The sequence below is a fragment of the Mauremys reevesii genome, linkage group 4, assembly GCF_016161935.1.
Source record: "Mauremys reevesii isolate NIE-2019 linkage group 4, ASM1616193v1, whole genome shotgun sequence".
NCBI classification, from domain to species: Eukaryota; Metazoa; Chordata; order Testudines; family Geoemydidae; genus Mauremys; species Mauremys reevesii.
In genome coordinates this window covers 112,925,174-112,946,286 of record NC_052626.1, presented here as the reverse complement: position 1 = coordinate 112,946,286, position 21,113 = coordinate 112,925,174, and the positions used below count along the sequence as shown (strand labels likewise).

Here is a 21,113-nt window from a genome sequence, read left to right as displayed (position 1 = left end):
CTGGAAGTTTTTGTTCAAGTAAAATTTTAAACTATTCTAGTAAAAGGGGTACAAGCTGAAAACATATTTCATTAATCTTAGTGGTTCCTTTTTGTGTGGTTTTTAATCATATCATGCAGCACATATAGTAGATGTTTATTTCACAACCCCTTGTAACAGGTGCTAGTCCCACTATAGTAGGGCTCCCCAAACAAATAGTCAGCTAGTTAAACTGAGAGCTAGTGCAAATCAAATTTCAATACATTTTAGATCTACAGGTTTCTGCATATAAACTACTATGTGAAACTCTTATTTTATTTTTACTATAGGTAAGCAGGGCCGAAATTATGCAATTTCTTTGGGTTCTAATTAAACCATTAATTGATGGTATCCTTCAATACCTGATGTTACGAGTAAATAAAGGGAGAGAGCATAGTACACAATCAAGTTCGCAGAAGCGTATGAAAACTTCTGCCAAACTTCTGTGTTCATAACTGCATGTCTCAAGATAAAGTAACTGAACTTTTTTCGGTGACTGTTAAATCTAATCTTTTTGGAGGTTTAGTGCTTATGAAGAGATGAGCACAGGCGAGTCTCATCTTACGCGGGGGTTCCGTTCCGCAGTTAGCGCGTAAAGCGAAAACCGCCTATAGTCAAAATTCCATTGAGCTGAATGGCAGGCGGAATCGCCCGCACTACAAAAACAGTATTTCAATTGTTGTTCTCTTTTTTGTTTTGTTTTTGTTTTTGCCGACCGCGTAAAGCTGAAATCGTGCATGGGAGAGGGATAGCTCAGTGGTTTGAGCATTGGCCTGCTAAACCCAGGGTTGTGAGTTCAATCCTTGCGGGGGCCACTTAGGGATCTGGGGCAAAAATTGGTCCTGCTAGTGAAGGCAGGGGGCTGGACTTGATGACCTTTCAAGGTCCCTTCCAGTTCTAGGAGACTGGTATTTCCAATTATTACCTTTTTTTTATTACCACGTAAGATATGACAGACCTGTACAGCTTAGAACAGCATCATTTTAGCTACTGGGCGTGAAGCTCATTAAAACAAGTCAGTCCTGACCTTCACCATATCTACTATTCGACTCATGAGCCTTTCCCCAAATAGATCCTGTTGTTGTTCAATTAAATAATAAATTGGCATTTTGAAAATGTGGAAGAGTCTTTATTCCTCAGGCTAGATTCCAATGTAACTCTTCAGCAGAAAAACAGACTGTCCCACAGTAAGAAGTAAAACACCTATTTTTTTTCTTCCCCCAAATAAAAATTTAGATTCCTGTCTCTAATGGCAAGCTATGTTATGAGCAGTCTTTAAACCACAAATCAGTAAGAAATTTTTTAGTGATGTGCTGAAGAGTTTGAATTTGGTCTGTGTTTAGATCAGGTCACTCTTTCCAGATCTGACAGTCCAGAGCCTTGGAATATGTACTAAAGCAGGAATCTATTCTTTACTGATATGAGAGGAATGTACAGTTTTCTGATATTCAGTAGACTTTATGAACATCACCTTTATTTTGATAGAGGTGGCCTCAGCAACATGCTGTTCCAGTGCTCGTTACCTGACACCATGGAGACGGTTGCAGATGAGCCACGAAAAGTTCTCCTCCGCTTATACGGTGCAATCCTACAGATGGTGAGTACATAGAATATTTTGGGAGTGGGAGGGTTTCTATAGTTTATCTGGAGAATTATTTCAAGAGACTTAAACGATCAGTGTCACAAGGCAAGTGTGTTCTACTCTTACTGTTGGGGAATGTTTTTTGGTGGTGGTGGGGCTAGATCTCTAGTTTGTCAGTTTCTGTTATTTGTCATTGCCTAGAACTTGTACTCCTTTCTATACAGAAATCCTGGCTCGCGTGTATCAGCTGAAGGCTCATTTGCTGTTGGTTTGGTCCATAATGTTTATTTCTGGTATTAAGAGTTTGCAGTGTGATATTCCAAAACAAGGTATAAAATCTGCTGCTGTGTAATTTATAGGAATTTCTTTGGTATCATAAGATTTCAAAGGACTAAACAATTTGTAAATCCTTTAAATCTTAGCCTCACTTTCACAAACCCTTCTGAGGTTTAAGTTGAAGCTTTGTCAAACTTACTCTGAATAGTCTTTGAGCATTTTGTAGAGACCTACGCTGAGTAGATGTCTATTATGGTTACTTTAAAAGCTATTGATGTACAGTATTTAATAGTGTTAAAACTTTGGACCCAAACATCCAGTACCCTGCAGCTGTCTCATTCCAAAACCTGTATTTCAGAATGTATGCTAGGTCTTAAAACTGCCATAGCAGCTTACTAACATGGAGCTCTTTATCAAACATTCTTTCAATATTGCTCTCACTGCCAATTAGTCAGTACCAAGATTAAAACCTCTTTGTAAATATTGCCACGTAATTGTCAATCTTTAAAAGAGAATTAACAGGTGAACTTCCAAATGGAGTATACAACACTTTGTAAAGGTGACCTATTATAAAATTCTTAACAGCTATAACTGTGCATAACTATGGAACAAACTTTAATCTTACCTACCTTTCTTGACACTTCACATAATGTTCAGTTTTTCCCATGTGATTGAAATTTGTCTTTTGCTGACCATTAGTTGGTGGCAATTTCCTTCAATTCCCAGTCATTTCCTTGGAATAATCTTCTGAAGGTATTACATCAGTTAATTATTGAAAATTTAATCCATGCTTCCTTCTTCTGTGAATTGACCAGAAAGTGATAATAGCATCCAATTAAACCTGAAAGTGTCACTTAACTAATCACAAAATGCATCTTATTTATATACACAACACAAAAATGAGATTCAGGTCCTGACTTTAATTGCTGAAAGCCTGGACCATCATTCATTTTAAAGGGTTTATTCTTAGCATGGCCCATTGTAGCCAAGTATTGCGGCAACAGCTATAGATTATCCACTGGTCTGAGACCACCGAGGCACAGCTGGACCTAAATTAAGAATTCAGTCTGTATTTGATGAATACGTAGTATTCAGTTAAGCCAAGTTTTAATAATTTTCTTGATTTAGTGAAACCTTCCAAAAGAGAACTAGTTAGTTATTTTTTAAAATAAACTTAATCCATAGTCAATTTACAAAATAGGTTATATAGATTGATATTAGTATAATTCACTAAATGATTTTCACAATAGAATAATTTAATTTTATGGGTTTAATTTTAGTCTATCTTAAAATGTCAGTAGTTTTGAGTAGGAAAATAGACTGCAAAACTTCTGTATTTGAGTAATGGAAGGGCAGAACTTCTAGCTTTTTTTTAGTAGCAAGAGGCTTTGAATGTAATTATGCATTGAAAAAGTTTGGAAAAACAAATTACAAATATTAGAGCTTAGTCACCTGCCTCTTTCCTTCGGGGTTTTTTCTTGACTTACCTCTTTTCTGCCCTGTTCATAAAGGAATCAAAACAAGATTTTGGGCTTAAAATATAAGGACTAATTTGTCTAAATTGGTTAAATAATTTGAAACTGTACATTCAGAACTTTTCTAACCTTTTTCATCTTGGTGTTGAAGGATCTTTTGAGATGTCTAACTTCCTTTATTTCCGTAGTGGCAGTGAAATGACTGCTCTTGTTGGTGCAGTTCACTAAGGGTTAAGTAAGCAGAGAAAGTCCCAAGGTAAAACTTTCAGATTGCATTGAGGTTCACAATTTCTGTCAACAAACATTTGTCTCTTCCAGCACCTACATCTTAAACTCAAATTAAAACAAGCAAACTGCATTTTTTTATTGAGGTATTTTGAAAGCCTCATTTAGGATTGTAGTGAATTTCTGGTGGCATAAACTAAAATGTTTAAGCAGGGTTATAAAGAACGCGTGAACAAAATTCTTCCCTTTTTAGTGATGATTAAAAAGTAGCACTTGCATATAGAAAGAAATAGCGACATTAGTTGAGAAGTTTGTCAGTTTTGGGGCCTAACCCTAAAATTATTTCTTAAGACCCAGTGATAGTTTTAGAAAAATAAGTCACCACTTGTAAGTTTTAACTGGTTTCGCTGCCTTTGCTGTAGCAGTTTTGAACAGTTGTCAGTTCCAATTTCTATTGAAATTGGTGCACAAAGCAAGCTATGCCAGGTCCCCTCATTCAGTGAAGACTGTATTCATAATAAATTGAGGAGTGAAACATAGAAAAGTAAGTGACACTGACTTTTTAAATGAAGGATACTCACACCATTATTTCCAATACAAGCCACCTTTTGGGAGAACCATTTGTTGCTAATAAAAAATGATCACAGTTTGCTATTATGAATTTTGGAAGACACAAATGTCAGTACATATAACTCATCAAATATAAACCATGCCAGTTGGTTAAAGCTGCCACACAAGGATAGCTTTGTCCTTCCTCTGTCATAATAGTTTATATGTTTAAGAAATTTTCTGTGTGCATGAATGTGGGGTGGAGGGTGGAGCTGAACTGGCTTGGCCATTATGAATGGTCTCACTGGCATGGATGTTTATACACATCAAGGACTTCTCTTGAGTATATCCTTGAGCAGATCTTTTTTTTTCTTTTTTTTTTAAAGAGGACAAGTATTTGTGCTTGTGAAAGGTAAAAATACTAACCACATTAAAATTGAAGTGTTTGAGGCACAATGCAGATATGTCACATACATTCAAAGTAAACTAATGTCTTTTGCTACTTTTTTCCTCATTCCTGCCCACAGAGTTAAATTGTTATGGGAGCATTTAACTTTAAAGCTTCTCAGTGCAACCAAGTGACTATTGAATTGTTCTCTATCTTGGTGTATAAACTACTGAACTGAAAGATTTACCAAAGTGCACTTAATGTTTTGGACTTTGAGACTAGGTTTTATATGCAGAACATTCTAATATTGTGTGCTGTTTTCCTATTTAAATTCAGAATAAAAGCTCCCACGTTATTACAACAGTTGGTACTATAACTTCAACTTAATTTTTCATTTATGTAAGTTTACCTACCAAAAGATGACTTGGGGATTGATTCAAATTCCCATTTTTCTGTCAAAAGAAGCATGAACTCAGCATTACTGGGGCTTTATATTGTTTAACAGACAAAACAAATTTCTACATATAAATGAAGAAAAGAGAGACCTGGGAACTCTAATGTTCTATCTGGTCTCTAACCTTTCATTCAAGCAAACAACTGAACAAGTTAAAATGGTTGCCACATTTCTGTCAAAAATTGTTCCATACCTGCCTTGCTGCCTTTTTTATTTTTGTAACTAAATAAAATGCAGACTGCTGTGTAACTGTAATTATCAATGTTTTCTGTGATTGTTGCTGTTTTTAATGTCTGTTTGTAGCATGGAATAACTACAAATCCCTGGCACTGGCAGATAGCTTGAATGAAGCCAAGCACCTCTTACAGGGGATATATTTGTGTTGGGTGGAGTTAAGGGTGTTCTGAGGGTAATGTACCACTTTAGTTGTATATGCATGTGTTCTCTGCTGCAGGCTTGCCCATGCGATCGTGCCTAGAGCACTCTGGTTTCCAGGTGACAGACACGATTCACGGTATAGTATGAGATCTCTGAAGTTGGAGCATTCTCTACAGCTTTCATTTTTTTTAGTTCCAGGTTTTGATGTGTTTAGAAAATAGTAAAACTTAAGTAGCACAGCTGCTGTTTATGCTGTCTAAATATGTAAAGAGTAACTACAAATACCAAAATCTTGCACAAATATTCCCCATTCCTTTCCTCTGCTCCTTCATTATAGAATGGTAACGTTGTCTGAAGTCAAGAGGATTAGAGATGCCTTGACATAAGGCAGAGTTCCTACTGCAGGTTGTAAAAAAAACAAAAACCCATCAATTCCCAGTTGCTAAGATTTAGATGAAGTTACTCTGGTCTCATTTCATTCGGATTTACCTAGGTACAAGGACAACACAACACAAGCTATAATTCTTTTCAGGTGGAACTCAATGTCTGAATCAATATATTTATTCCATTCTGCTTAATAGATAACTCTGGGCATCCCTCTTATTAGGTAGCTTGCATGCCAATTTTCACCATCAGACTTTAGAGTCCAAGGAGGACGTCAGGTTTCTACTGGTACTATACACAATATGTTTCTTGGTCATGAGTTGTACTGACCAGATTTCAGGGTTTAAAAATGTTTCCATTCTGTGACTCAGTATGCCTTTAACTCTTCTGGCCACTTGAAACCAAGAGTCACCAGCAAGGGCGTAAATCCACAAAGTTGCATGTTCCAGTGCTAGAAATGAGCTTGCAAACAAGGAGCTGGGGACCATTGCTAAAGCATAGCAAGTTTAACCACCCTTAGGTTTGTGCTGACAATAGGCTGACCAGACAGCAAGTGTGAAAAATCAGGATGGAGGGTAGGGGGTCAATGGAGCCTATATTTAAAAAAAAAAAGCCTCAAATATCGGGACTGGCCTTATAAAATCAGGACATCTGGTCACCCTCGCTGACAAACTCACTTCCTCCAAAGACTCAGGGTTGTGTGTTCATCTTCCAATAGAAGCCAGCTTGTCCAGTAAATCCTGGGATATCAGGATGGAAAATGCAGAACTTAAATTCTCCTTGTCAAACTGGCATATGTGATCAGTATAGATATAAATCAGTCATGTTCTTAACACTTAAATTTAGACAGTGAAACAATCTTTGCCATCTTTGCCATCTAACCGAAAGAAGCCTTCAACACAGGTCAGTAGATTCTGTATAGGGTTGGAGTGGGAAAATTTAAAGATTAGTTACTCAAGATCAGGGGTCTGTTTTGGGGGGGAGGAGGGGAATCACCTTTGGCTACTAGCTCTAAAGACTTGCAGCAATTTTTCTACCCCCACTTCTCCTCCCCCCTGCATCTTAGTATTAAATAGTTGTCCTCACTGGCACCTAGTAACCTTGAATTTATTAGGTTTACTTTTAATCTGCTTTATAAGCAAACTCCTTTCTGCAATAACAAGAACACTATTATACAGTCCTACTTTAAGGAATGGCCCACCACCACCTTAAAATGGATTTCAGAACATCTATGTGCTTTACAGTTAACAAAATATTTCCCTACAGAAATCTTGGGAGCCAATCCTGGTTCTCTACCTCAAATAGTTCATCACTTCTAAAAATCTCCATTGCTCTTAAAGCAAACATAAGATCAATAGCATTGGCTCTTCTAAAAACTAGAGTTGCACTTCTTGAGCTTCTGAGAGCTTGTGAAGTGAGCTCTGTTGTGGGAAAACTGCATTCTTGATGGCTGGTCAAGAGTAGGAGAATTACATACACTGTCTGTTGTCTGACTGGTGGTGCAAGAAAATAATTGTGTGCCTCAAACATTCTTACAGGTGACTTCCTGATTATTTCAACTAAAATGAGATTTTTTTTGTCTTAACCTCTAATATCTAAGCCTTAAAGTAACTTCTCACAAAAAGCTCAGTCCAAAAGTGTTCACTAGTTAAAGATCCTCCTTGAGAGACTATAACAGGAGCTTTATCTAATTTGCACCTGTGTACTACTCAACTCTAATCCTCTGTTCATAACTGCAAACCATTAATTTAATAACTTTTCCACATTCTATCTTCTGCCTTGCTTGGACAACATTCTGTGCTGAGGTAACCAAAAAGAAGGAATGCTGCAGAAGTCTCATTTTTCTGATGAATCTGCAGTACATAGCCATCATTACTTTCTCCTAAAGATATAGTACAGTAGATGCCATTAAGATTCTCAGGCACCAATCTGAAGAATACTCATACAAGAGTACTGACCAGTCTCTTGATACTGGTATGAACCAAATAAATTGAAAGTGGTACCTATTCAGGTCTTGGAAAAAGCCATCTAATCCACTTAACTTCTGATAAACTGAACCATTCTAGGAGCATCATGAAGAAGGAAAGACTCCTGGATGGTGAGTAACCCTTTGGCGGCTGTTCCAAGAATATTCAGTAAGATGCAATAGTGGTATTGACATAGGACACACTTTTCAGAGGAGTCATTTTGTACAAGGCCTAACATTATTGTTTAATTACACATTAGGCTCAGTGGGTGTTTTAAGTCTAATTAATTTCATTGGAAGGAATATATACTAATTTAGTAGCCTTCATATTGTCTGCTAGGAGCTTAGTACCTTAGTGGAATAGGAAGTACTTTCTGACAGATTCTTGATTATATCAACTACATCCTTGCTGTAACTTTTGAAATAAATACTGTAGCTGTATAGTTTGTGTAAATCATTAGTTTGCTGTGTGGTACTTAGGACAGATGGTGATGCTTAACTTGTATTTGGTCACTCCACACTTACACCCTTGGTACGGATATGTTAGAGCTTTGGAACAGAAAGGTATACTCATGGTTCCATGAATGAAATGTTTCTATTCCGATCATGAGATGGAGGCTTCCTTTATGGGCCTTCACACTTAGTGTGGTTTAAATACCCAAACAGCAATGTTGCAGCAGAATTGCAACATCAATAGCAGCCACACACAAAATGCTGAATAGAACTAAGCAAATATTTGCTTGCTTGTTGCCTTGCCTTCAGACCCTTAAGAGACTATGGTTTTTATTCCTATTTGCATTTTAAATGTGCAACTTTGTTAAAAGCATGTGCCACTGAGGGTTCAGCTGCTGAGGGCATGACTTGTTAATGTTTTGAAATTGCTTTATGATGGCTATTAACAAACATAGCATAATGCATTACGCATGGAACTGGTTGTTTGCTTGTATTCAATTTCATTGAGGCATCTTATGCATGTCCTCCACATATATGCACAAAACTTGTTCGAAAATTTAAGTCCTAGTTTTACAAGAACTACAGTACGTGTAACAAATAGCATACACATATAGTAGAGCTTAGTGATTAAATGTTGTCAAGCTTAGTATTCCTGAAAGCTAAAAGGTGATCTAGATCTAGCAAAATGGGTACTCTGCAAGCTTTCTATTGTCACTCTGCCAGTACTTCTCTCTTCAGACTTGTATTTAATCTGGCTATGATGTATCGAAGGATAGGTCTATATTTTAAAAGCTGCAGCAGCACAACTATACCAGTACCGCTGTATCGTTTTAGTGAAGATGCTACTATGCTGACAGGAGAGCTTCTTCCTATAGTTAATCCAGCTCTGCAAGAGGCAGTAGTTATGCTGATGTGAGAAGCACTCCCATTGACCTAGCCCTGTCTATAGCAGGGGTTAGGTCAGTATAACTGCATCACTTGAGTGTGGATTTTTCAAAGTGCTGAGCGATGTAGTTATACCAGTGTAAGTTTGTATTGTAGATCTGGCCTAACTGTCTTCACTGTTAACTTTTACTTACGGGAGGGATGTTTTTTTCCAAAGTGAAATGTACATTTCAATAAGAACTTAGCATTTTTAACATTAAAAAGATTCTTCTAAACTTTCAGTAACAAATCAAAATTCTGTCTGAAATATTGGAAAATACTTGGCTTCCAGTATATTATGGGAGTGGCGTGATCTCAATGGCACATCCTTTTGAAAGCTTTGGAATGAACTACTGTATGCAGTTAGATAAGAGCGGTGTGGTCAGATGTTGGAGACTAGTGTTGTAGATATCACTGATTAAGTCAGTGGAGATTTAAATAGTTAACTGTTTAGCTGGTTTTATTTACTCCCTTTATTCTGGTGGTTGCTAATTATGTTGGCTTTCATCTTCTCACTATTTAATTTTTCTCATTCATAGAGGTCCTGTAATAAAGGAGGATCAGGACAGGCTCAGAAGGAAAATGACTTACAGGTAAGTAATACTTCTGGTTAGTTTTGCATTCCATAGAGGTGAAAATAGGAGCACATTTGTCTCCTGTGTGCTCATCATTCCAGACAATCTAATAGCCTGTCTCAACATGGGTATGTATGACCACTGTTGCTCTTGGAATTGTCTCCCTTTCTCTGAGACATTGATCTGCAAAAAATGGAGGTAGTTCAGCTATTTGCTGCCTTTCCCAATCTTCTTTCCTTCATCCTTCCAGTGCATTTGGTTAAAATCCAGAACTTGGACTCAATTGTCCATCTGCATGCCAAAGAGATTTGTGACTTGAATAACACTTAAGTCCTACGCGTTGTCTCAGAGTTGTCAAAATATTTCTTGCATATAGGTTAATCCTCTAAAATGTTTAAAATGGAATTTACTCTTTTATATAAAAGATACCATTTGTGCAGGATTCTCATTCCTAGTTCTTAACTCCTTGGTACCAGACTGATAGAACTCCCCAGGCAGTCCTTTGTCCTGAGTAAGGAGCAGTAGAACATGCACAATGGCCTGCAGAGCACATGGTTCAACATCCTTCTTCTTCCCTCAGTCACTTTCTTCTTGACCGTGGTTGGAGAGGAAAGGAAACTCGTAAACTCTGCTCTAATGCAAAAATACCACCACCTTTTCTCATACCCCCTTGCCTTCTAACCATTTCATTTGAAACTTCTAAATTCTTAAGTATTTTGCCTCCAGCACTTGGCATGTCTTCTGGTGGTTGGTTATCTTTTTGCATTTAGGCACCTGCTTTGGTGATTCCACATAAAAGACCAAGGCAGAAGATAAGTGTCAACAGCTCTGATGCAATCCATGCAGCACTGGATAGAGGACTCCAGAATGTCTACTCTGCATTTGTGTGCTCTGATAAAATGTCTATTCTGGGTATTTGATATGATTGTGGATTTAGTCTTCTGCCATAAAGGCCACAGAATTGGCTTCAGGACATTCCTCTTGGGCACCTGGCACTGGCCACTGTCAGAAGACAGGATACTGGGCTAGATGGACCTTTGGCCTGACGCAGTAGGGCCACTTTTATGTCTGCAGGCTAAAAATTAACAGGTCATTTTATACTGCCTAAAATACAATACAGAATCTTTTTTTTCCAAAGGTACTTGGGTAGATCATTAACCTAGTAATATGGCAGTTTCTAAAGGGCCACTTAATCAGATCTGAGATAAGCTTGCCTCTAGGTTTAAACTGCAGCATTAGACCTGGAAAAATTTCAGTATAGATAAATAGTAAGGCGTTGTAAATATAATCTGTATGGTAATGTGACCAGATTTTCAAGTGTGCCTTTTACTCACTAATTCCAAACAATCCAAGTGGATTAAGCCTATGAAAGATAGAGAAGCAGGAAAGATTCATTAGCCACCCTGTTTTTGAAGGTCCATAGAAGAACCACACTGACCTAGCTTAACAGTTATCCTATCTCTAATGCAGTCTTCCAGAACTTGTCCTAGAATTTGTTCTAAAGCAGGCTAGTCCCTGTTCTTAATGTAATTTTTAGTCCAGCAATAAAACAATGTGCATATTGTGATGTAACACATGCAGTTTTCACTAATGATCAGATTTATTTTGCTTAGATTCAAATCCATGTGACTGCTTTGGATTAGAGTCTTGGGGCTTTTTAGATTCTTGCCACACCATTTGTCTCTCAACACACTTTTTAGTAAAGGGGGCAGATACCTTCCATAGGAATACATAAGTTGTTCCTAGTTTTCTTTCTAGTACTATTAGAACAATTTAGTAAATTTGATAAGTATGTAGTTTGAGGACAACCTTATTTCTATCTTCCACAATTTGGCTGTCGTTGCAGCTTAATGCTGGTTAGGGCAAATGGGGAAGCCATCATTTAAGAGTGCTTTGTGGAGTACATGAAATTCCACCCCCTCATGACTGACTTGCTCATTCCAAGTTTTCAAGAAAACTTGGGACTTTTGATGCATGAGAAGCAAATGGTCTATGCAAAAGCATGATCCATTGTGCTGCCCCACCAACAAAGCAGATGACTCAGATGACACTCCCACAGTCATTGTGAGTTCATTGGATGAGCGTTCAAGCAACATCTGTTGTGTTTCTTAGCAGTGTCTCTACAGTGGAAAATTTCCAGGACTGCAACATGGTCTTCCATGCATACCTTCGTTAGACATTATGCTATCACCACGGCATTAAGGCCTGATGCAAACTTTGGGAAAGCAGTTTTGCAGTCTCTATTTAAATAAATTCCAAGCCCCACTTCCTATGAGTACTGCATGTGAGTCACCTGAGTGGAATACACATCTGCAACCACTCAAAGAAGACTGTTACCTGTATTGTAACTGTTCTTTGAGATATTGCAGATATGTATTCCGTGACCTGTCCTCCTTGCCCTCTGTATTTGAGTCTCCAGCCTGGGACTCTCATGCAAAGAAGCTGAGGGAGGTTGGGGTGGTGCTGCCCTTATATAGCCATGGGAGGGGCTTTGACAAGGGCATGATCACTGCTCCTTAGGAGTACTGCTAGACAAAGTTCTCTGGCTTTGTTTCAGTGCATTGGGTGTGCACATACCTGAGTGGAATACACATCTGCATCCACATCTCAAAGAAACATTACAATACACATGAGTGAGTCTCTCAGTATAATTATATTGTTCCTTTAAATATTAATCATGTACACATCTTGCAGTGATTGACAATTGATAAGTTATAAGCTTTTAGTAGAAACCTCATGCTACCCTTCATGGATAAATACCCATGAAAGTGGTATTCAGGGTGTAGTGAGTTCAAGTCTGACAGGAGTTTCTTGTGAAGAACAGTGAACACTTTGCCATTAGGCACCAATGGGCCTCATAATTTCACTCACTAAAGTTTCCTCCTGAAGCTGTAATGCTGCATGGCTTTCATACTAAAACTTCTTGTATTGAGCAACCTTTTTTCTTTTTAGTCATTTAAATTCTACTGAGACTAGCTGATGTAGGGGTTTTTTTTTATTTAAAAACTAATCCTAAACAAACTTTGGGAGCTTTGCTCTTAAACATAATAAACTTAACTCTTGTGTAAACTTCTGTTACCTTAATTTTATGCAGGGTGCAGAAGCCATGGTACTGGAGAGTGTTATGTTTGCCATTCTTGCAGAGAGAAATCTTGGCCCGAAGCTGTATGGAATCTTTCCACAAGGCCGATTAGAGGAATTCATTCCAGTGAGTCACATTCATGACTAGTCAACAGGCTAGTAGCTGTAAGATGTCATAATTGAACATGACCAGAGTGTCTTTGGACTGTATACAAAAGCAGAGATGTGGGAATGAAATATTTAGCACTTGTAATTTGTTGCTATAACTAGACTTCCTGACTCTAATTATAATCTCTCTGGGGGGAGGGAAGATGTCTCTCTAAACATTTCTTTTCCCATTGTAGTTTTACGTTGGATCATAATAAATAAGGAGTGAAACAAGCTTGAGAGCAGCCATTCTGTTAACAATCAGAAGAATGGCACAAAAATTTGTTTTTGTTCTCTTCAATGACACACTTAACGTATCCCCTGGACTCTTGTCCAAGGGTATAAGACTTTGGGTGGGACTTGACCCTCTGACCTTGTAGGACAGAAGATCAGAGGCTACCAAATGAATGAATACTTAATAGATAATGCACCTAACTTAAACTTCTTCCCAATCATAATTGTGCTGAACCTTCATGAATCAATTCAAACTTTGATTCTGTTACTTCAAAGCTATTGAGTGATGATATTAATGTTTCTCTGTCCTTATCAACTCTTTCAAGTGTACTTTATTTTGTTACAGAGCAGAAAGTTAGACACTGAAGAATTAGGCTTACCTGATATATCTGCAGAAATAGCTGAGAAAATGGCCAGGTTTCATGGAATGAAAATGCCATTTAATAAAGAACCTAAATGGCTTTTTGGGACAATGGAAAAGTAAGCCTTCTCACTTCTATTGTAAATTTTATAAAACGGGGGTGGGGGAGACAGCGCCCAATGACCATCTTAATGGGTAGAAATCTTGCTGTTCTAGAGGGTCTCTTCTGTAAACTGGCAGGTGTGTTGTAAGGATGAAGGCTTGCTGTCTCTAAGCAGCTTTATCTGGAGGAGTCAAGAAGGCTTAACTTCTTTCCAGAAGTTTCAGTTTGTGTCCTGATTTTGAAAATGTGTGTGAGAATAATATTTTAAGATTAAACTAAAGAAAAAGCTAAAAGGTCTCAACTGTAATATAATTGGCATTCTAGCCTTGGAATATTAATTGTACTCAAACTTGGTACACTGTTTTACAGTTAACTTTATTTTTTGGGTAGGTATCTAAACCAAGTATTGAGGATTAAATTTACCAGAGAATCCCGGATTAGAAAATTGAACAAAATTCTCAGTTACAATCTTCCCCAGGAAATGAAAAGCCTAAGGTAAGATTTTAGCTTCTTTGCCACTATTTTACATTAACATATGAATTGCCACTGACACCAGAGTGTTTGTATATGTAACAATAATGTATTAGTATAGTTCTCTGAATTCAATAAACTTGAATTTACAGGTCAAAGTGATACGGTTCCCACAGCCTCCATGACTGTCCCTTGTTTGTAATGCTTACAAACAGGTACAATGGTGCATCCAGTAATAATGTGCTGAATTGGTTGTAGTAGAGCCCTACCTCTGAGGGTCCTGATTTCTGTGCACTTAAATTCTCAGCCTACACGCAACATTAAAATGTAGCTTTTTGTCAGGAATATTATGAAACCGGCAGTTCATGCAACAAAAACAAGTTTTACATTTAGCTGGGTCTAGAAACTTTTTTGTCTTAGCTCTTTATTGGCCCTTTGCTCTTGTTTTTCAGATCTATGCTTGAAGCTACTTCATCACCAGTTGTCTTTTGCCACAATGACTGCCAAGAAGGTAGGACAGCACTACTTTGGCAACTAGGTTAATACTGCAGTGCTAAGAGCAGCCTTTGATTACTTCTTGCTTGATTTCTACTAATGCTATTGTGGGCTATATATGTACTCAATCCTGTGAACTCTGACAGCTTGGATTATGATGATGGGTTGAGTTGGGGGAGGGGTTTGACAGGCTTGTTATAAATTAAATATAGGTATCCCGATGCTTTCACATGTTCCTTTCCTGTTTTGTCAAAAGGAACGCCAGGATCCTTAAGCAAAGCTTTTTGAAAACTTTTTATAATAGAAGTATTGTCTGAGTTTTTATCAAAACAACTCCAGTGATTCTGCTCGCTACATCTTTGTGTTTTCTCAAAACTCTTCAGGTAACGTCTTGCTCTTGGAAGGCAGAGAGGATTCTGAAAAACAAAAGCTAATGCTTATTGACTTTGAATACAGCAGCTATAATTACAGGTAAATTGTTCTAAACAGCAGCAAGATGTTCATGGTTGGCATGTCTTTAAATTACAGTAAAAGGCAATGCTAATAAGACTTTTCTAAATCTAATCTCTTCCAATGAGTTGTACTTCTCTGCATTATATTCTGTGTCTGTCCTGCCTTTGATTAACCAAAACTGCAAGTGCCACTTGCTGGAGGATTCTCTGTACCTTGAGGTCTTTAAACCAAGATTTGAGGACTTCAATAACTCAGACATAGGTTAGGGGTTTGTTCCAGGAGTGGGTGGGTGAGATTCTGTGGCCTGATTTGTGAAGGAGGTCAGACTAGATGACCATAATGGTCCCTTCTGACCTTAAGTTTATGAATCTATGAAAGAAGCTCTGAGCACAGGACAAATTGGCAGGCTCGCAGGTGCCTTAATCAGTGTATCTGAAATCTAATTCATCTGCAGAAGTCTGAAAAGCCAGACTGCTACAGTTCAGTTCACATATTTGGCCTGTGATAGCATGCCTCCTAAACATGACTGGGTTGTTTTTTCCATAAATGGGGCAGAAAAGTGAATAAAATCTCTTTAGAAAATGCAAGAGATCTCTCTGTTAACCAGAAAGATGTGATCATTAGTGTAATAGCTAAGTAATGTGTCTGAAATCTTTACTGCATAACTTAAAAATTCTGCTAAAGAGATGGCTTGTGAACACAAGCCATCTTTTATCTTAATTACTTCCACTGTCCTCGCTATTTTTACCAAAACCTTTTCCTAGCACTGTAGTTTGCTTTCTTCTGAAATCAGTTCTTGCAGCAACCTTGTTCTAGCACAGGAAGATGGTCTCTTTTGTTACTCTGTTCTGAGGCAACTTCAAATAACTTTCTCACCTATGACCACCTACTGTATTTAAGAAAAATGCATGAGTTACTGGTGTTCTGAATGTATACAAGATACAAGCTTCCACTTCCTGTACATGAAAATCTGTGAAATTAACTAATTCAGCAATTTCTGTAAACATAAGGGCTCATGCAACTGACATTGCTTTCCTTTCTCTCAATCCTTTTGTCTAACCCCTTTCCTTCCCGATAGATAATCCTTGCACATACGTCGGATGTTACAGGATTGCTCAAAAGTGCTGCTTCATTCAGCATCTTTCTGATTTAGTCTTAGTAATACCATATATCAGTTTTTGCCAAGTTGAAAAGTATGCTCTAAGTGTACTACTCCATTAAATCTTATCACAACAAACTTAATTGAACTCAAAATGCCAGTGGAGTATTAACCACTTATATAGAAGTGGGTTTTTACAGTATTAATAAATGACTTGTGATCTAAATTACCTCCTGCATTCCATAAAAATGTTAGCAAATAGTTCTCAATTCTTCAATATATTGGACCGTTGGTTTTTGAGTTCAGGTCACAGATTCTAGTATTGCTGATGTACTCCACACAAACAGCAGTAGCAAGTTCTTCTGCATGGACAATAAGGACACTGGTTTTACTGATAGCTTTTTTTAAAAAAGCGAAAGGGTTGTTGATGCATCTTGTGCTATTTGCTTTTTGTGTTTTCATCAATAAACTTGTTTTTACTGACAATTCTGATCTCCTATTTGTAGAACTTAAAGTATTTCATGCAAATGTTCTCTTCGTACTTCATAATAAGATTAAAATTTCAGGACTGCGTTGATTTTAAACAAGAGCAAATATGTAAATATTCTGGAAACTTGAACTCTGCCCTAACTATTAAACTGTTAATTTTCAGAGGATTTGACATTGCAAATCACTTCTGTGAATGGATGTATGACTACACTTATGAAAAATACCCATTCTTCAAAGCCAGTTTTTTGAAGTATCCCACAAGGATGCAACAGGTAGGTGCATGAAAGTAGAGTTGCATGCAAATGTCAGTGTCCACAAGCTTCAAATCTGATCTGTCCTTCCTAATTACTGGTTTAATTGTTACTATACATCCTGTCCACCAAAATTCCTCTCACTGTGTCACTGGATGTAGTAGTCATTCTTTCATAAACTTAGTGTGATGTTAGTGTACAATGCTTTTAAAAAAATAAAAAGCGCTGATAAACTTCCATTGCTGCCAATAGCTTTTCAGGTAAAACACTTACTGTGGTCCCGTATGTACATACAAAGGTTGTCTTGATGTTCCACTGGTTTCAATAACTGTGGGTTAAGACCAAAAGCAAAAGGGTTAGATAGGATATCAAAATGGTATCTGTAAAACTAATGGGATACTGTCTTTATATACTGAATTCCTAATCTGTTACTCAGTGGCATTCTTATTTTGGGTGCTCAGCTTTTGAAATGATCCAGAATAGTCAATACTCAAATTTTCAATCTTGGGGGGGGAAAAAACTAAACTTCTTAGGGTCTTTATAAAGATTTAGCATGATATTAACTGTTCTTGAGACTAAGACTTGTCTGATGTGTTCTCATGATCACTATTGTCTTTAGCTTCATTTTATCTCCAGTTACCTGACTGCATTCCAAAATGGATTTGAAAATCTAAGTAACGAAGACAAGTCCAAAACAGAAGAAGATATGCTGCTGGAAGTCAATAGGTAACTATATTTGCTGTAGTGATAGACTGTACGCAGAATGCCAACACTGCACTATCTGCTTAACACTTGCATTTTGATGTCTTTATAGGATTCACATTCTTGTATCACTGAGAAATGTCTAGTTAGGATTTGTCTTAAATAGCTTTTTTAGGACTATGCGCTGTCAAACCCCCTAATGGTTGAAAATGAGTCCTTGTTCCACGTCAAAACTATTATGGCGCAATGCAAATAGTATGCTGTAGAAGTTACTAATGGCATTGTACAAATAACTAAGCTGTGCTATGAAAAACTACCTTAAGATAAAGGTACGTTTTCCAAGCTTCTTGGGGATTAGTGAGTGGGATACTAATGTCATATAATGACTGCTTGGAGAAGAAGGAACTCTGTTCTGGGATGCTCAGATATAATAAATATGAACTCTAAAAGATAGCAAGTTATAATAATAAAATTGGCACTGTTGATTTTGACTCTAGGTAGGCTAGATAATGCAGTTAATGTGGGACACTAGAAAGTCTTTCAGCAAGCATTTTGTTTTGTAATTTGCAGGTTTGCCCTGGCATCACACTTCTTCTGGGGCCTGTGGTCTATTATACAAGCGAAGATTTCATCCATTGAGTTTGGATACATGGTATGCTTTCTGAAAGAGTAAAATCTTAACCTTTTATTTAATTAAAAGTAAACCTTAATGCACCTTAAGAGTAATTTAGTAATCTTAGTCAGCGTTGCTTTCTTAAAAGAAATTTACCTCTCTCTCACACTCAGACTCACACAATCTCTTAGTTTCTTCTGAATATAATTGTCCATCCTCCTGTACAGTTACCATGCCTAAGTCAAATAATGCCACAGGTGGTAATATAAATAATTTTTGCTAATACTCTGTCCAGTAGTAAACAGAAGTGGAATTATTTTTCACCTCCCAGTGAGCTGATTCTTTCACACTCCCAGACGTATTCTCCTGTAGTTGAAAGGGTGCAGCATCTGCCCTCCACAGTACCTGACTAACACATGAACAGTGGATTTTAATTTTAATACTAGTTTTGTTTTGGAGGAAAAACAAATCTTTCCATAGCTTTCTTCTCAAACTTCTCTAGTAAGGTTTCCTCTCTGGGACTAAGAATGGTAAAGATATTACTGCCTAGTTACTTTACGGGAAGAAACTGCTGATAAAGGTTTAGTACACTTGAATAGTGCTATAGCTTTGTTGCTAGACAAACTTAACTGACATGAAACTAATAGCCAAGGATTAGATAGGATACAGAAATGCTACCAAACCTGAAATTAGACTTTTAACATGATGCTTTAACTTGTTTAAAAGGTCTCTTCCTTTGCCCCAAATACTCTTGGAAGGTGAAGCCAGGAGGATAATATCCAAATATTTCTATCTATATTCATATTATATAGTCTCCCAAACTGCAGACAAGAATGCATGTACATCATGGCAGCACACAACAGACACTGTTTCTCAGGAAATTGATTATTTACCTCATTTTATTTAGGACTATGCGCTGTCAAGATTTGATGCATACTTTGACCAGAAGAGGAAACTTAAAGTGTGAATGTTGGAAGAATGGACAATCTGTTACTGTACAAAGAAAGCAGCTGGACAGAACTTCCACTGTGCTTAGGCTACTGTATCTGTAATGAAGGTTTCAGTGGATTCCAGTTTCTTTGGAATGCAGATATACAATTTGTGAAGACTGTACAAAATCACTTGGTTTATTTGTTTACAGTTTCATAAGAAATCTTTGGAATGAGATTGGGAGGCAAAAGTATAATACAGCAGTGCAATATCTTGAAATCCTTTTAATCTAAAGGGTATTTTATATTATGGGGAAGCTTACAGTTAAGTGTGGAATACCACATGCATCAAGAGCAAACAGTGTTACTGTTGGTACTTTTTTTGTTTTTAGGGGTTTTATTGACATACTGGTGAATGTTGTGACAAGAACACTTGTAGTTGGTAATACATTGTAGACACTACTGGTCAATGGGAAGATCAATTGTGTCGGAGGACAACTGTTATACTGTGAAGCTGGCTGAAAGGCCTTAATGTGAGTTAATTGTATTAGCCTCATTGTGTCCCCTGAACATTGTCTCAAGAAAGCTGCTGCTATATACAGCAAAATGGTTAAAGGACACATTAAAGCAATTTGCTGTCAAGTGTTATCTAAATATTAGATGAATGTAGTTGTTGTCATGTACATGTCTTTGTAGAATGAAATACAGATGAATCTTAAACTGGAAATTCTGAAGAGATTTGGGATGACTAACCTATTCATTTCACATCCTTCACCAAGAACATGCTTTTATTGGTCAGCCTGGCTATCTTGCGGTATTGCAATGTGCTGTATATGAAACTCTCCAGGCTGGCAGCACTGGAATTAGTGCCTTGAATTACTCTAGCAACCCCCTGATGACTGGATTGGCATTAACAATACTCCCAGCTGAAGCCAGCCCTTCTCCTTGAACTGAAGGGTGTTACCACAGTACAGGGCTGTAAGGAAGGTGTGTTGGGTTGGAGGGAATGAGGGAAATCAGAAGATAATCCCCTTTCCCTCAGAGTGTGAGGGCAGGGAGACACATTTTTGACCAACTGAGGCATATTTTTGGCTTCTAGGTAGCTTTTTTTCCTTGTTAAACCTCTGATTTCAGTCTTGTTCCAGCAGTCCAGTAAAGTTGTGTGTTGTGGGAAACAGTAACATGATGATGAAACGTGTATATATCTGTGAAATCTACAGCATATGTGTAAATGTTCTCTGGAGAAATCTTTAGATTTTGGGAACTTGTTTTACTTTGGCCATTGTTTTATTTGTGTTTGTGCTTTCTGCTAAGACATACTGTATTATATTACAATAAATTTTTTTTTAAGTATTCCTGTAGAGGCTTGTGTGGAAGATGTTTTATACACCATTTGAGGGAGTGTGCAGTGTTTGCTATATAGCATGACTTGTTCAATGTGCCATTTCTGATTTCTTTAGAGAATCAGTTTGCAAATACTTGTAATTTGTAACACCTTTAATCCAGTGGTTGTGGTTTTTGAAGCTGACATTACTCCTTGTAAATCATATTCACATCTTAGCAATGAAGAATGAGTGCTGATAGCCAGTCCCAGATCATCTAAGATCACATCCACCTTGAAGGCCTTACCTTGATACCAACCTGCCCATGAAGGCAGACTGGCTTAAATAGTGAATCAGTCCATTCTGTGGCATCCCTTCTATATGCAAGCGGAACATGATGCTCCCAAACCTCAGTAGAAAATAGGTACCACTCAAGTTAGTGAGCTTAACTTTTTAACTAGTCACACAAGTTAATCATAAAGGCAGCTAAAAAGCAAGGAATGAGACAGGGAGATGTTACACAATGGAAAACAACTAACATTTCTGCAGAAACGTTACGTGAAACAAATTGAGGCATAAGCATTAAATTTTCTAAATGTAGGAGAATGATCAAGTAGTAACAAATCTTGAAACTCTGCTGAAGGGAAAAGCAAAGGTCCTTTTGGGAGAATGCAATTGTAATTTTTAACTACAGATACTTAACAGTACATGGTCCA

The 21,113-nt window shown here is 37.4% G+C and overlaps 1 protein-coding gene across 1 annotated transcript in view; it reads left to right on the top strand.

Moving 5' to 3' along the window:
* Positions 1-20,436, top strand: part of CHKA (choline kinase alpha) — a 29,060-nt gene extending 8,624 nt beyond the window's left edge. Inside the window, exons 2-12 of the mRNA XM_039534200.1 lie at positions 1,504-1,615; positions 9,612-9,665; positions 12,742-12,855; positions 13,456-13,589; positions 13,964-14,068; positions 14,497-14,555; positions 14,923-15,010; positions 16,744-16,852; positions 17,451-17,557; positions 18,104-18,185; positions 19,054-20,436. Coding sequence (XP_039390134.1) covers positions 1,504-1,615; positions 9,612-9,665; positions 12,742-12,855; positions 13,456-13,589; positions 13,964-14,068; positions 14,497-14,555; positions 14,923-15,010; positions 16,744-16,852; positions 17,451-17,557; positions 18,104-18,185; positions 19,054-19,113 — 1,024 coding nt within the window. The 3' untranslated portion in view covers positions 19,114-20,436. The remainder of the gene's footprint in view (positions 1-1,503; positions 1,616-9,611; positions 9,666-12,741; positions 12,856-13,455; positions 13,590-13,963; positions 14,069-14,496; positions 14,556-14,922; positions 15,011-16,743; positions 16,853-17,450; positions 17,558-18,103; positions 18,186-19,053) is intronic.
* Positions 20,437-21,113: the final 677 nt, after the last annotated feature.